We start from the raw sequence: 17,787 nt of genomic DNA on the forward strand, positions 1-17,787 counted from the left end.
TCTTTGAAGGTAGAATTCTGTTCTTATAACATTTTTTAAACCTCTACTATAAAGTAGGAGTTATTTTAAATTTCATAATATGCGGTTGTTCAATGACAATATATAATTATAACCCAAACAATTAGTAATCATTAATTTAACAAATAAAGTCAGTTAAATCGGTTCTTCACTGAGTTGAGTAGGTAACTTAACTAAAATTGTTATCACATAAATAAAGCCTTACCACTTAAAGATTATTCATACTTTGTACGAAAAATGGTATCTTTCATTTTTATAGAGTTCAACTATGAATCTTTTTGGGTCTGCTTTTCATTAAGTTTTTATATTATAAATGTACTCAGCTTCCCAGAAGCAGAACTGGACATTAAACTTTATTTCCATAAAGTTTGCAAATTCTCTTTCAGTCAATATTAATGTGTATCTCTTTCTCTTTATAGTTGTAAACAAAGTATACTTACATTTTTGGGTTTGGGATTTTTCTAGCTTTATTTTGAATTGTAAAAATGATAACATTTAAGATAAAAACTTAAGGCAAGGCATAGTAACCCATAATCTTATCACTAGGAAGTGTTTACTTTTTTGCCGTTTTATCTTATTTTTTAAGATATTGTCTAAAATCCTCCCATCTGACTCTTTAAAGACCCTTGATAACTAAGAATACTTTGCTTTTCAATGGTAGTTTTTGTCATCAGCTAGCTCTTTTAAATAGGCTGGTCTTCTTCAAGAACAGCAAAAGTGCTCTTTGATTTTAATTTTAGATTTAAAATTCCACAAAGTATTATGTGAAGTATACTGAGGTTAAGGTACAAATGAATCATTATTTCTTGAGAGTTTAGAAACATTAATCATAACTATGTGTTATAAAAGTGCCTCATAATGTCAGTAACAAGGTGATACAAGCATATAATATATGACAGTGTATGTTTTTGAGGAGGTACAAAGAATTAATTTTAGTCTGGAACTAACCACAAACTTTTTCCAACCTAATTGTGATTAACTTATATTCTTCTACAAAGCAGTAATTTCTGACTTCCTACCATGAAAAATAAGGTGGTTTGTGGATTGTGCCTGCCTCCTGTATCTTTTGGTCTTGTTACCTTGCCCATGCCTCATTTCTTTCTCATGTGTCACCTGTTTATTTTTTATCACAGTAATAATATTATATGGTTTGCCTACAGCAGCTCTAAATTACAAGGTGTTTTGTTGTTTTGTTTTGTTTTGTTTTGTTTTGTTTTGTTTTAGCTACGGGCATAGGGCTTGAATTACTCCTTTCACTGCTCCCTGAAGAAAAGGTAGTTCAGTGGAAAAAAATTTTTTTTTCAACCACCACTGCCACCACAACTCTGAAAGACTTTATTGCCAAGCCAGTGAAGTACAGAAAGCACGTGATCTCTTTAACCATGGAATTATTGTCTTAATTGCTCTTGATTTTGACTCTTTTAAATATTATCTAGTCTTTCTTTGGGAAAACCTAAAGATTACCTTACCCCACTCCCTCCACTGGAAAAAAAATAAAGACGTTAAATTTGTGTCTTTATGATGGTGTTGTTTTTCTTTTTCTTGAGACGTGGTAAACCTTTCAGTTTCCAATTTCATTCCTTTAAAATTTTTCAGTTTTCTTCAACTGTACTCCTTACTTATTAATTGTTTAGTTCATTCTTTTTTCCTTCAAGGACTCCTATCACTTGGAGTTAGAATTACAGCATGCTATAAATCTGCAAGCATTCACTTCCTGTCTCAGTTAATTTCTTATGATCAGTGTATGTTTGTCAAGTCAGCCTCCTATTTCACCAATCCAATTTTCTGCTGCATTGATTCTTCTATTACTGCTTCTACTGCAAGTATTAATTGGTTTGTGGCTAAATTTATTCTGTGCTGGTCTTAGTATCCTCCAACTGTTCTCCTTGTCACCAAGGTCCACATTGTTGCCAGAATAATCCATTTAAAACACAAATCTGGGTACGTCGTTCCCCTGGTAAAATTTCTAGTCACTTCTTCACTACGGAATAATGTTCTAACTCTTTATGACATAAGGGTTATCTGATCTTCCTAAACCTCTCCCTAGTCTTATAAGCCACCAGCACTCTACTTTTTGCCCCCACGCCACTGTACAGGTTCTTCCCCTGCCTGGGATGCCCACTGCTCTCCTCATCCCATCCTCTCCATCTTTCCTCCCAGCCCAGAGTAACTGATTTTCCCTACCAAACACAATTATTTATATTCTCTCGGCTCTTGTGCACCTTGTGCATGAGTTTTGACTGGATTTTATAGTTATTTGTTCATACTTGTCTATGACGCCTTAATACCAGGGCAGGTACTGTGTTAGGGTTTTTATAGCTTCAGCACCAGTGGCAGTGCCTACTGTTTTGTTTTATTACCCTCCTGTCTGTTGGTTTTATTTACTTTAAGGGAGAGGCTGACCTCTATCTATCATATGATCTTTCTATTCTTTTTCTCTTTTTTATGGGAAATATTTTTAGTGGAGTCAGTCTGTTTAATTGCTTCTCTCCAGTCTGTGTTTTCTTGTGCATGATTTACTAATCCTTCAAATGTGGTCTTACAGTAACTTGTCCAAAAAAATCACATTATAGTGCTCAATCCCTGGGTCAGGGCTCAAGAACCAGTTCTGTGAGTGACCTGTGAAACACCCAGTCACCATTCATTTCAGTAATCTCATTACAGGCTTAGGTCAGACAGGACTGACTTCTGTAGCCTAGGTGTTTGGTCTGAAGCCTGGGGTGGTACTCCAGCTTTGACAATGTGTTCCTAGTTATGCAGCCCTGAAATGTGAAAGCCAGCTGTACAGGCAGGGTGGTCTTCCTCTCCTGTTTTTATGGTTTACCTCCAAGGTTATATTGTGCTCTAATTCTTACACACTTAAGAAAAAGGAAAAAAAAATCTTATAGAGTTCAAAAAATGGTATGCTTCTGTCGTTATCTTTAATCTCTCAAACAATATAGAAAATTATAAAGATGAGGGTAAAATTCAACATCTTGCCACTCATAGGTAAGCATTTTTAGAATATATTTTTGCATAAATACACAGAAGAAAACTGTACCTGTTTCATAAATGCCACTTGACACTAAATGCTGTTCTATAGCTCCCTCTTTTTCACTCAACATGTTTTGATTCCATCATATGCCAGTAATTGAAGATGTATTTCATCATTTATGATTTACTCACTAGTTACCTATAGTTGGACATTTAAACCCTTATAAATAATGCTATGATGAACATTCATTTTTTATGTTCTTTTTTATGTTTTAGTGTGAATATGACTTTAGTGAGCTCTTATGTCATGAGACATGAAGTATATGTTGATAGACATTGTCATAATGCCTTTCAGGAAAGTTGTATCAACTCATATCACCATCAGTAGTGCCTGAAAATCCTTATTGCCCCACATCTCTACCAAGGCCAGATTTTTTCAGTTACTCCCTGTGAGCTGAAGACTCCCAATTTTCAGGTCTACATTCAGATCTCTTGATATTTTCACATGGTATCTGTCTCACTAGCATCTCACATAGCATGCCACAAACCATAACCTGATTTCCTGCCTTGATTCCCAAACCTATTTCTTCCCTTTTCTATTGCTTTTCTTTAAATGGAACTTACATTCCTGGTTGTTCAAGTTAGAAACTTGGACTGAGCTTTTCTGTTTCTCTTTTTTCCTGAATCTTCCTGTCAAATATATTATGAAGGCTAATGGATTCTATTCACAGTATCACAGATATCCAAATGTAAGGAGACTCTGTAGTTAAGCTTAAGTGCTCCCACAGTTTTTTAAAGAACACTTAAAAAAATACATATCCTTTCAGTTAGGCCCTATGAATCTAAACTTTTAGGGATATAGTCAGATTTCTACCTCTAATATTTAATTTAATTACCTGTATACTTAAAATGAAATTTAGAAATACTGCTTTCCCACTATTTCATGTAAAAATTTGTGCAAACTCTTCAACTCACATCTTTGGTATTTTGTCAACACTGGAATGAGTCATCTAACACAATTTTACAGATCACTTCCTCCTCCTTTCCATCTAAGTTGTTTGAGATATTATATTTTTTTAAATCTGTATAATGCTATCCTAGCCACAAGTACAATTAGGGCAGATTCCACACCCCCCACCCCACTTTTGTTGTTGGCCTATGTTTATGATCTCATAACCTAAATATGGATGAATCACTTTTTTCAAAAGGTGATCATTGAAAGATTGCTTGACAGTGACATCTACCACATGCAGCTGTGGAGTAATACCCCAAGGAATAATTACTAAGTTTTTTCACTTTGCTTCCCCCTCTTTCCTCCTCTCAGCAATTGTGTCAGATTATCTCTTAAACAATTGTTGGTTCAGACTAACATAACTTCTTCAGACTGTACTTGTATTTTCTCGAAATTAAATAATTTATCGATCATATGTAATCTGAGACTCTGTAAGGTTCAAATAAAAGACAACTTCCTCTTCTAAGGATAGTGTTTGGTATTGGAAAACTTTGCATATATATGGGCATGTACAGTGAATCTCAAATCCGTCTACTTCTCTACTGCCGCTACTGATCTGAATCATCTCTTACCTGGACAATGGTCCTCATATTTTCATTGCATGCCCCATAGCTGTTGTTGGTCTTGTTTATTCTCCACACAAAGTTACCTTTTATTCTCCACACAAAGTTACCTTTTTAATATGCCAGCCTAATCTTGTTACTTTGCTTAAACCCATTAATGCTATGTCTTAACTACCTTTCCTGTTTACTTGGGTACCATGTGGAGATTACCATTAGCACATGAACTGTTCAGCTTGACATGTATCCTCTATTTAGCTACTCTGATATCTGAGGAGGTAGCGAGGAGGGGGTAGTTAGGCCAAGGCAGCTGCATTTTGGGAGCTTTGTCACTCTTTCGCTCTGAATGTTTCTGTCTCCTGCTTCTAGGAGTTGGGAGCAGCAGCTCATATACATTTTGTTTATACATCAGCATATACATTCAATATTAACATTTTGTACTCAGTCTGCAAAATGTGCTGTGTTTATGAGCTACAGTGTTGTATGTCAGCTTCAGGCATTTTCTCAGTGTTCTCCAAATTATTCTGTATTCTTTGGAGTTGATATTTGAGTGGACAGAGATTAACTCTTTCTTTTCCTTCTATTTTTGATTACTCCCCCTCTATTTGTTCTGTATTAGAGAGTCTTTTGTAAAAATGACTTATATTGTCATGTTATCCAGAAGACTGTCTTTCAGTTCTTGAACCTAAATTCAGGACTATCAAGTTGGATAAGGCATTTAGTACTCTTGACTGTGGTTCTTACAGTGCATTTTCTTTGTTCTTATTGATGTTGGAATTTATAGAAATTCCCATTGCCTTTTGAAATAGATTCATTTCTTTCCATTGGTTTAGTTTAGCGGTACAGACCTCCCTCCGACCCTTCCTTCCCCACCTCCGTCTTTTTATGTGAGTATGTGTGCGTGTTTGTTTAAGATACTTTAACGGGAAATGGGAGACTGGAGATCTTCTGACTTTCACTTATATTGACATGTTCTGAAAGGTCCTGATTCATTCAGCCTTATAGCGGGGATGAGTTGAGGAGGGGGAGGATTTTTAGTGGAGGAATCTGGATAGGGAGATATAGGAATGGTGATCTGTCTCTAAAAATGTTTTTTTGAAATGATGATATTTTGTTGTAAGGATAATAGAATAAATCCTTTTAAATGTGTTACTGATTAAACATAGAGATTAGAAATGAAAATGGGAAATAGCAAATTATTTTTTAATGAATGAATGTTGGCTCTCCCTGGAGTCAGATCACTTTTGATGTGTAATACAGTTTTTAGGACCTTTAACTATCTACTTGAGAAAATTTCTCAGGATTAGTATAAATTTCTATTTTCAAAAGCTATCAGAGAAAAAGAAGCTATTAAATTGCTTCTTTAATAGCAGTTAATTATATCATCCTGAACCTAGAGGCTGAGATTGTTTACATAATGATGCATCTTAAGATACAATCTGAATTCTCTAATAGTCAGACTTTCCCAGTCAGACTTCTAAGCAAGCACACTTATATTCCCTTTCAGCTATCTTTTTATTAGCTGTTATAATGAAACATCAGTAACAGATCTTCCACCTCAAGTCCTGGACATTCTGCTGAAGCATGTAACTTTGATTTCCAAAGACTGCAGAACCCAGTTACTCTGTTTTCAGGGAAAGTGACAGGGCACAATAGATGGCTTTGTACCCTCTTGTCAAAAGGATGAAGCATTAATGCTATGATTCAGATATTGGTGTGCCATCCAGGCACTGGTTATCTGGCATTATGACAGGTTTGCTAATGACTCCTGATGTGAGTGCCACAAAGAAAAAATTGTAAATAGCCTCAGGATAGCACTTTAAAAATACTGTTTTTCTTTAAGGACTAAATCTACATGATCCCATCAAATGAAAGCTTTGAAAAGAAAAAGACCCACTTTAGATGATTTCTTATTTTTTCTACTGTTCAGTGTGAGAGGTTCATCTTACTTCTCTCTTCCTGATACATGACTTTTAAGGGGAAAATTGTGGTGATTTTGTTGTGTCTTTTCTAGAATCGTGATTTTCATCTTATTTTTCAAATGTAGGTTTTAATATTCTATGGCTTGTTTATCAGTTGAGAGTTTCAGTTAAAAACAAATTGGTTGCAGTTTAACCTAGCTATAGTGAAAATACTACTTATTGAAAACGAATGATTAAAGGAAAACCTACACAGATAGTATCAGCTCTCACATAGAACTGCTGCAAGCTTTTTGTCATAATGGTCCGCTAGGTCACGCTCCCTTTTCCACTAATAACCTTTGAGGGCACAGTTTTTCAAAAATACGTTCTCTAGTTTTTAAGTTTTTTTCCTCATTATAGTAATAGATTTTCACTGTAGAAAATTTGAAGATACAAAAACTATGAAGATAAAAGTTTTTAAAAAATCACCCAATAATTATACCTGCAATAATACTTTAAGTACTACTAATTGTTTAAGTATGAGTTTGTTTCATGTTTGACTCTTTTTTTTTTTAAATTTGCATATCCTCAGATATATTTCAATATGGGGTCACACTGAGTATTGTCTTGTGACCCCCTTTTTTCGTTTAAAATACATTTGACCACATTGTTATAATCATTATAAACATTTGACCACATTGTTATAATAAAAACAGTACTCTTAACAGTGCTGTTTAATGAAAGGATTTCTGTTAGGATTACAGTGAAAGTGTTTTTCTGAGATGAACGCCATTGATAACACTATCTGTATAGCACAGGGAAGTATATTCAATATATTGTAATAACCTTTAATGAAACAGAATATGAAAACAAATATATGTGTGTATATGCATGACTGGGACATTGTGCTGTACATCAGAAATAGACACACTGTAACTGACTATACTTCAATTAAAAAAAAAAAAAACTCTATCAGGGTAGCAGTCACATTATCAAGTGTCATTTTGGTGTGTTTAAGAGAAGTGTTTATTTGGTGCTACGCTATGTGTTTTGGAGGGTAGAACCAGAGATGAACAAAACATAGTTTCTGACTTCACGCAGGCTTAAGATCCAGTGAGGGAGGCCAACGCGTACCCTACTGTTTGTAGTAAGAACCAGTGGGGAGAAGAGATGACAACAGAACCTCCTGAATGTGGACTCAGGGTTCTGCCTGGGTGTTGGCTTCAAAGAGCAGGTCAATGTGCAGGTCTTTTTCTCCAGTAGTACCTATACGTACACAACACTGTGGGGCGCCAGGTGGAGTAGACACAAAACTGAAACCAGTAGGGGAAACAGTTGGGTGCGGAGGTTAGACGGGTGGGGCAGGGTGTTCACAGGACTGGTGTAATTGCCTCAGTAGGAAGAATGAACATAGGCACAACAGCCTTTTCCTCTGGGGTACCAACTCTTTTTTCTTTATAACTCAGATCCCTGGCCAAGCTTCAGAATTTTTTAGAGAAATGATTGTTGTTTGCAGATACATCTTACATGGAAACACTTGCTTTACTTAAGCAAATAAAAACCGTAAAAACTTTCCCCCAAAAAAGTGTAAAGCATGATAATAGGTTTTATTTACACATAATTTGAATATGATGAAGCAATTTCTATGCTGCATTAAGACTGAATTCTGCATGTGGTAAACAGTGTTAGGCTTTTGGGAATGGATATATTTAGTTTGGTGTGGTTCAGGGATATTCAAATGTATAGATTTGAAAGAGTTCTTTCTAGCTATGCTCCCAATTCTTCTGATGGCAAATGCATGAAAAATAATAAGGAAGGGGGAGAAGGAAGAAGGGAAGGAAAGAAAGGGAGGGGAGAAGAGAAAACTTTTCTTGGTTGTACTGAGCAAGAACCAGTTGTGCAGCAGCAGACATGACCTTAAACTGCCAGTGATGTAGGAGCCAGCACAGTAGATGAAATCTGACCAACGTGTTTGTGATGGCTGCTTCCAGGACCCAGGGGAGAGTGGACACTCCCATTTTAATATATACTACTGCCATCATTTGTAATACAGATAAAAGAATGTGGCCTCTGCCTAAGAAAGACAAACACTGTATCTGCTCACTTATATGTGGAATGTAATAGAGACAGAAACAGAAGCTCATATTCTCATGGAACCAGAGAGTAGAGTGGTGGTTTTCAGGACCTAGGTGTGGGGCAGATGGGGAGATGTTGGTCAAAAGTTACAAACTTATGGCTCTAGAATGAGTAAGTTCTGGGGTTCCAATGTATAGCGTGGTAACTCTAATACCAGATCAGATACATGAAAGTTGTTAAGAGAGTAGCTCTTCAATGTTATCACCATCCGTGCATAAAACAGTAATGATATGAGGGGGTGGAGTTGCAAACTAACCTTATTGTGGTCATTGGTTAATGATATATACGTGTATCAAATTATCACATGCCCACCTTAAACTTACATGTGTTATATATCAATAACATCTCAAAGGGTTGAGGGAAAAAAATAGAATGTGACTCTGTTAGCAGGAGACCTTGTCCTGGCTGGTGGGGTGGCAGCAGAATTCTGCAGCGTTGCTTGATTGCTTCAGTCTGTGTTTCTTCATGCTGTAACTCAGAAGAGTGCTGAAAACCATCCAGTTTTAAAAACTGAAACGGCTCAAGAGATTCCAGAAGATTTAGTCTTTTCAAATTTGGACCAGAATAAGAATTTAGTTATATAAATTATTTTTAAAATTCATTAAGTTCTACTCACCTGTAATGAGAGTGGCATACTTAAAGAGCCGTGTGGCTAAGGGTCTTCTCTAACCTCGAATATACTCTTATAGATAAAAGACAGAAGAGAAATAATGAGGTGGCATTTGAACACAAATATGGAATATAAATGTGGCCAGTAAGAATATATCCATAGTTGTCAGCTTATGGCAATTATGAAGGGCCTTGGTGTCATACCTGAGTTAGTTGAAGTTCTTTTAAATGGTTGTTACGAGGTTCTGCTCAGCCCGCTGGCCCCTGGAACACTTGTCTTAGCTTGTGTGTGAACTCTTCCTCACTTTCTAAGAACCAGCTATACTGGATTTCTCTTAGTTCCTGTAAGCACTGTGTTCTTTCCACCTCCAGTAAGTGCCTTAGCATGTGCCACTCCCTCCACCCACCTCCCATCCCCTCTTTAGTCTGGTTGAGTCCTCTTTGTCCTTTCAGCTCCAGGGGGACTTACTCAGCGACGTCTTCCCAGACGGCCTAGACTTGGGACCTAGATTACAGAGTCCCTCAGTGCTCTACACTTCTCCTCCATGATGCTCTCATAGTTGACATTTCTTCTTCAGTATTCATCTTCTGTGTGGGACTTTAAGTTCTATTTGGGTGCACTCTCCTCATTCACTGCTTTACCCGCAGGTGCCTACTACTCAGGACTCAGAAAATCTTCGTTTACCCAATAGATGTGACTGTTTCATGGAAGGGTAGGCTCTTATGAAAGATGATCTTCTAAGCTTGTATTCTTATAAACTTATGCAAGAGAAGAAATTCATCAAAAGATATAAGTAGGTCTGTGGATGGATGGATGGATGGATGGATGGATGGATGGATGGAAGGAGGAGAGGGAGGAAAGAAGGGGAGAGGGGGGCAGGTGTTCTAGCACAGTGCTTGAAGTACAGGTTCTGGAGCCAGGCTGACTGGGTTCAGATCCCAGGTCTGCTACTTTTACTGATGTATCTTGGCCAAGTTACTTAACCTCTCTATACCTCAACTCCTTGTCTACAAACTGGAAATAATAATAATACCTACCTTAAAGGTTCTCATGAAAAGTGAGTGAAAAAATATAGCCTATAATATATGTATAATATAATAATTATTATAAAATAACAGTCTTGGTCATCAGTGTTCTCTATTTCCCGTTTTCTTTTCATTCTTACATCTTCCCCCTCCAGAAGAAGTGGAAGAAGGGTTTGGGTTTTTTGTTTTTTTTTTTTTCCCTGTTCTAGACTTGTTATCCCCGTTGGAGCTAGAAGACAATAGACTTGATTAGCTAATTTAGCCTTATTTTATATTAATGGATAAAGGACAGAATTTGAGGAATTGACATATAAACTATAATTAAAACTTACTTTTAAAGATATAGAGCTTGCTTGTCAATGAAGGATTTATTTTAGCTTTATGACAGAGTCCAAATAAAGTTAATTTCATTGTTTAAGACACACAGTTTAAAATAAAGCTGTAGATAGACTGAAAGAATACTGTATCAGTTAAGTCAGTATCCTAAAATTTTACGTATTAGAGAATGTGGAGGGTCAAATGAACAATTGAAAATACCAAATTTAGCTGATTTCCTCACTCTATGTGCTAGACCCTGGGACTAAATCTGTAAAAACAAACCATCATGCTGACCCTGCGAGAGCTGACAAACTTTTATGTTTAACAACTATGTAAGATATTTTTTAAGACTGTTTGTGCCATAGGATATATTTTACTATGAAATATGTAGATACTGATTATCTGGAAAAGTCTTGCTTAAATACCATTTACAGTTTCACAAACAAGTGGAGTTTGGTTTATTTTGTTTTAGGGACCTCCTGCTTTGAACCAAAGAGCCAGTTTGGAGTTAAGCTTATGTGTCTTTTCCACTCCTTCCATGGCGCTTTCTCTCACTGCTGTGGAGCTCAGGAGGCACAGGAAGAGTCCAGGTCTAATGGGCAACGACTAGTTAGTAAGATTATCTGTGTTGAGCTAGTTACATTGAACAGTTTATTGGGGAAAGTCACCAAGCTATCTCACGGGCACCACAGTAATTATGGAAGAGAAGTGGGACATGGTGATGCCCATACTGTGCCTTTGAGGGAAACAGATTTTTAACAGTTATTAGCATCTGTTGATGTGATTCCAGGACTAGAGATTTTCAAAAGAAAAGTTATGTGAAGAATTCTTATGGGTACACAGAATGTTCTGAGCAGCTCAGGATTTTTAAGAGATGTGTATGATTTGATAGTTGGATGGAGCACATAATCAAATTTGTGCAGTGCTAAGTAGACTGTAAGAAATAAACATTTAAGAATTTCTTTTACTATAGGTCAAACTTCAGAAGGAGTTGAGATACTTCAGAGAGCTGAAAGAACTTTTAAGACTGTGTTTGGAGCAAGAGTAATGAGAAGGAAGAGATAGGCTTACTGTCAGAAGACAGTGTTTTGTTAGCTGTTTATAGACAGAAATCAGTTCTATACCATTCTTACTTTGCTTCCATCATCTTGAACTAGAAGAATTACCTTTCCAGTCGTGAAAGATAAAACAACTTCAAAATGAGGGAATTAAGTTTTTAAAAGATGAAGAGAGTATAAGGGTAGCATTCACTTTAAGTAAAATTAAGTTTTCAAGCCTCAGCTGAATTGCCTGCCAGGAGTCAAAGGGACTCTCAGATATGATCTCAGGGTTATTGTCAATACTCTTTGTGAAATCATGGAGAGTGTGGGATGTACCAGGGGTCTGAGGCAAGCCAAATGTCCCAGTTTCCCAAAAAGCATAAATTGTGAAAACTCGAGTCTACTTCCTTAACTTTGAATTGTGACAACATTCAAAGAGATTATAAAAAAAAATAATAAAATATTGAAAGTGTATAGAAAAGAATGGGGTGACCCATGAATCAGTGTGAATGTATAAGAACAAGACATGCCAAACTGACCTCATTTTTTTTTCTTTTTTTCAATTGTATAATTCTGGATTAGACAATAGTAAAGACATGTCATATCTTGACTTTAAAAAGTGGTTGACAAAAATCTAGATTTTCCTGATGGAAAAGACAGTGCAGTGTTGGCAATTGGATTGGTTAACGGCTGCCTGGGTGGCCACCCCTAAGCCAGCATGCCCCAGTGTTTGTCTAAATAATAACCAGTGACTGTCTACTGATTCCTCAGATGGAAATGGTGCTGAATAGTGGCACACATTCAGAAAGTATGGATCTGAGTGAGGAGTTCTTTTGACTAAGGATTTGTACAATGAAACTTGAGTGCCTGAGTTTATTTATATGATGGAGATTTCCCCACCTGAGCTATGTTTGTAAGATTTATAGACCTGTTTTTAAGTTTCATAAATCAACTTGACTTACACATCATTTAGAAGTCAAAAAATAATCTTAACACTTAAAAGCAAAGGTTGGCTACGTACGAATGCAAATCTGAAGAATCTTTTCTTCTTATTTGTTTAAAAGCAACTGCATTAACCCCAGGTAGATGTTTTTCATACTCTTAAAATGTCAAGTTTCTGTGAAACTCTCCCTAAACAAGAGGCAAAAGTTCATATACAATTCGATTAAATAGATAATCCCAGCAGTGTCTTTGTGAGCTAATGTTTCTGTTGGCCTTCTGGTAATTCCACAGCCATCTGCCTTTTCAGGATATTTACACTTTTTTTTTTTTTTTTTAAGAAATTCCCTGGAATCACATCAAAGAGGGAACCATAATATTCTGTCCCCTTAAAAAAGATATTTTGGTTTCTTAAAGCAAGGAAGTCCATGATGACTACCATATCCAATGTATTTTATTATTTATTATTATTCATCTTAAAGAATGCCAAACCATATAATTTGTTAATCTTTTATAATTGGCATTTCATTGATACTTGTAATATTTTGTCACCAACCTCAGAAAAGTGTGAGGACTTCTTTGAATAGTTGCACGTTTTAAATAAAATATCCCATTTAAGAAATTGTACTTCACCTCTTCTTTGTAACTGTTTATCTCTGCGTTGCATCTGGAATCCCAGTAGAAGTTGAGGGTGAAGAAGTTATTCCTGCCCTGATAATTCTCGATGTTGTTCTTCAAATCTAATTCTTTCTGCTTTAACAGTTCTCTCAGTTGTAAGCTCTGTGGGCCCTTGAAACAGGAATTGAGTTGTTTAACTTCCTTTTCCCTTAAGAGAGCCCCTTATGCTATAATTTATAATCTCTGATTTGTATTATGGCTTTGTCTTTCCTTATATCTAATTTAATGGCTGTTGTTTTTATAGATTAAAACCTAGTCTGGGTTTTTAGCATCTTATAGTTATCTCTCTGAGTTATACCACATTTTATAGTAAAGCTTCAAATTAAAAACAAAACAAAAAAGCTTGAATTAAGTGTTGATTCAGAGTGTCTTCTTTAATAAAACAGGCATTATCCTTTATCCATATTAAATCTATTCCTTAAAATCTGTTCGATAGCAGGCTTTTAGACTTTGGAGCCTAGATAATATTCTTTTAAAAACAAAAAAATAATGCATTCTCTGTCTAGCCAAAAACCCTGCAAACATCACAACACTTTTAAGCACCTGTGTAACAATCCACCAAAGTTATTGTATAATGATTACAATTACAATGCATTTGAAACACTCCTTACCTAACTTTTAAAATACTTAGTTGAACTTATTATTGGGTATGTTTTTGTTCAATAAGCAATGAAACTGGACAGTATTGATTATGAATTAGGTTTTTCTTCTACCTAGCAATGAACAAGTATTGTAGTGTAAATAAAGAATAAAATAATATGATTCCATCTAAATTGGCCTTGGGTTGGTGGGACCCCTAAAAGCCTGGCAGAAGCAGCCTCTGAGACCACAGATTGTTCTGTGTTCTACCTGTAAATGTCTTTCAAGTTTTCTTCTTTGATCACGAGTTTCCCCCCTTCCTCCGCATCTATTTTTGACAAGGCGAAACAGGGACTTTTTGGTTTATGTTTATTAGTTTAAGGAGCTGAATGTTATCTCTAAACTTTAGAAGCACTGTGATTTCCTGCTTTTTTAAACACTCTCTCTATAGGCAATGTTTATTTATATATATGTGAAAAGAGACCAAAAGAGGGGATTAGAAATGCTATGTTACGGAATAATAGTTAAAAGAATGAACTGATCTGCAGTAACCTTTTGGCTTATCTAATCTGGTCATAACTGTACTATTCCAAATAAACAAGAGTATATTTTAATCGACTAGTCATTTCTAATTCAACAAGATAATCTAGTCTGTTTTAGCATTGTTCTTTTCTAATTATCTGAAGTCTTGTCTAAGGAACAGTGTTGGATTGCTTTGATGTTCATTTAAAGTTCAACCCTTACTACAAATCCACTGCTATCAGATTTCTGCAATCCCCTGTTTTTTTCTGCTTAGTATTTCTTTGAGATCCCTAATACTTCTCTTATTTCCCCATAAATAAAAAAATCTTTCACTCTTCTTTATTCACATTGTATCTAGGAGTCAAGCAAGTGGATAGAAAATGCCCATTCACTCTAGTGATACACAGAAGGTTCTGAGTAGGGCCCATTTGGCCTGTTAGAGATGAGAAAGATGGCCAGTGTGGGTGGGACACTGACGGGAAGGGTGAAGGAGCCTGGTCAGAGATGGTCAGAGATGGCCAGAGCTGGAACAGGTAGGGCCTCCTAGGCCCTGTTTAGAAGTTTGTATTACACTCCAAGAGCAGCAGGAAGTCATTGGGTAGCTCTAAACAGAGTAGTGATTATCTGATTTATGTTTAAAATCTCGTTTTGGCTTCTGTGTGAGTGGTGGGAGCAGGAAGGAGCCAAGAGTGGATGCAGTGAGACCAATTTGAAGGCTGTTGCTGAATTCCACATAAGAAATGGTGGCTTAGCTTAGGGTGGTGGCAATGGAAGTGGAGAGAAGTGGGCAGTGTGGGATATGTTTTGGAGGGAGAACTGACAAAAGTTGCTAATAAATTGCTTCAGGGGATAAAAGTCAAAAGGAGAAATTGGAGATGACGTCTAGCTTTTGCGTTTGTTCTTTTAGATGGGTGGTGGTAATTTTTTAAAGCAGGGAAAACTAGAAGAGTAGGAAATATTGGAGGAGGATAGAGTTAAGAGTTCTCTTTTGTTTATCTGAAATTTGAGGTGCTTATTTGACTTACAAATATATCTGAAATATATATGAAGGAGTTAGATGAGTTTGGAGCCTGGTGGAGATAGGCCAGGGATAGAGATATGATAAGAATTTGGAACTTATCAGCATATAGATCGTATTTAAAGTCATGGGACTGAATGAAATTAACTTGAATATTTGTTATATTTTCTGACCTTACACCTCCTCCCACTCCTACCATGTAAAATTATGCCCACATTGTGTATTACAGGTTTATGTTTTAATTATAGTACCTATAATAATTTGGTATTAGTTATCTTGCTTTTGGTGAACTATTTTTATTTCTTTTTCCCATTTATAGCTAAATGTTTTAAAGGTATTCATTCACTAGCATCGATATTTAACTGGAGATCTAACAGTTATGTGTTTTGTCTTCTGTGGTTTTTTTGTAGGCAAAGTCATTAATAAAGATTTGCGACATTACCTAAGTCTTCAGTTTCAGAAAGGATCAATTGACCACAAACTGCAGCAAGTGATCAGAGATAATCTCTATTTGAGAACCATTCCATGTAAGTATGAGATGGGATAAAAGAAATGAGTCCAGAATATCTTTATTTAACTAATCAAACATCTAGAAATAATTCAGTAGACTATCTTCTATGAAATTGTGAAGACTAAGTTGGAGCCATAGAATGAAACAAAAATTGGATGAAGAGAAAATTTTTCAGAGGATTTTCAAGGGTTTTGTTTTTAAAAATAGAAAAACGAGAAGACTCTATATTGTGACTTTGTAACAAGTCATAAGACTTTAAGAATTTAAATGTACATGTTGCTAACTAGCTTTTATTCCTGTAAATCAATTTCTGAAGCCTGTGCAGTAAGAAGACTTTTTTGCTTTCAATGCCTTGTACGCTGAAAATAAACATTTTGGCAGTATTAGGCTGTTACTAATTTAAAAATCTGCCCTTTCCCCAAAGGGAAAAAGGAGGAAGCATGCAGTGCCACCTTTGTGGTAATCCATTTTGAATTTTTATCTCGATGTTGGTGTATCTATTCCAGTCTTAATAGTTTTCTTCAGGACCTGGTTATTGTTGTAATGGTGTTTGGGGCTTTTTTAAAAGACGCATAACAAATAATGTGTACTTGGTTTAATTAGTGTAGGTCTGGGGAAGAATAAAAGCAGTAAACAATAAAAGGGCATAAAAGGACATTCTGGTTACTTTTCGGTGTCTTTGTAACTCCTTGTGGATACTAGCTTTTATATTATATGCCTCAGGAATTCTTGATTTCTTTTGTTTTGTTATTATTAGTTAGTCTCACACAATGTCTAGTCCATCACCAAACTTCCTAATTATGTTTCTTAAATACCTATCCCTCTGCACTGTGGTAGACCCTCACTCTTTCTTACGGACCTTAAAAAACAAAAAACAAATAGCATTGTATAGTGGCAAAGAGTTAAGTAAAACTGACTTTATAATGTTGATTCTAGCATTTTACTAGTTGGTTCACTTGGGCAGGTTCATATATGTAGATTCTGAAGCTTAGGAAGATTCAGAATCTCTGTATATGAAATATGAATAATAAGGCTCACCTCATACAATTATTAGAATTAAAATGAGAACATGAGTGTAAACCACTTGGTCTAGTGTAGGTATTTAAGCAGTAATTGTCACCTTGCCTGATTCTAATTGTACCCCTTGCCTCCCATGTCACATCAGTCTAGTCCATCTTTAACGTGCACGTCTGATTCTTGTCCATCTATGGTTAAGCCTTCAAAGACTCCTATTGATTGCAAGTCTGGATTCCTTAACATGCTATAAAATATTTTGTTTTAAAATCTGACTCCTTATGATTTTCTCCCATAAATCTACCTTGTCAGATTTTAGAATTGCAACTCCTACCTTCTTTTCTTTGCATTTGCCTGACAAATCTTTATCCATCTTTTTATTCTCTTATCTTTCTGAATCTCTTTGCTTTAAAAAGTGTTGAACTTTGTAGCCAATGTAAAACTTTATATTTATTGATGTGATCTATATGTTTAGTCTCAGTTTTGTCATGTTTTTCTATTTTACCCATATACAAGTCTTCTATATAAAAAGCCTTTCACTGTGTAGTCTATTTTACTTGATTTCTCTGTTTAGGAAGATTTGTATCTTTATTCTGATGGCTACCTTTATACTTTTATAAATGGTCTTTGTTCCTCCTCCATCTTTTTTTTCTTTTTGTTCCTTTATGTATGAGCAATATTAAAATTGTCTAGTCATTTCTTCTTCCCCCTTTCCTTTCCCTCTCCCATCTTCTGGCTTGAAGTAGTATCTTTTTATTCCCCACAAACATAAGGTAATCAGCAAGCTTATTCTACTTTGCATATGCTTTTCTCATTCTCACTGTTTTTTGATTCTTGAGCTTTATCTAGATTGGAATGCAAACAGCCATTACATACTGCACTCTCCCCTTTATAAACCTCATTTATTCTCTGTTCTATGGGTAAACAGCTATT

The 17,787-nt window shown here is 35.8% G+C and overlaps 1 protein-coding gene across 2 annotated transcripts in view; it reads left to right on the plus strand.

The window, feature by feature from the left end:
- Positions 1–17,787, plus strand: part of MAGI3 (membrane associated guanylate kinase, WW and PDZ domain containing 3) — a 219,073-nt gene that overhangs the window by 114,276 nt on the left and 87,010 nt on the right. For both annotated transcript variants that reach the window (XM_010968506.3, XM_074370220.1), the window contains exon 2: positions 15,740–15,856. In XM_010968506.3, coding sequence (XP_010966808.2) covers positions 15,740–15,856 — 117 coding nt within the window. The remainder of the gene's footprint in view (positions 1–15,739; positions 15,857–17,787) is intronic.

Source organism: Camelus bactrianus, chromosome 9 (assembly GCF_048773025.1).
Source record: "Camelus bactrianus isolate YW-2024 breed Bactrian camel chromosome 9, ASM4877302v1, whole genome shotgun sequence".
NCBI lineage: Eukaryota > Metazoa > Chordata > Mammalia > Artiodactyla > Camelidae > Camelus > Camelus bactrianus.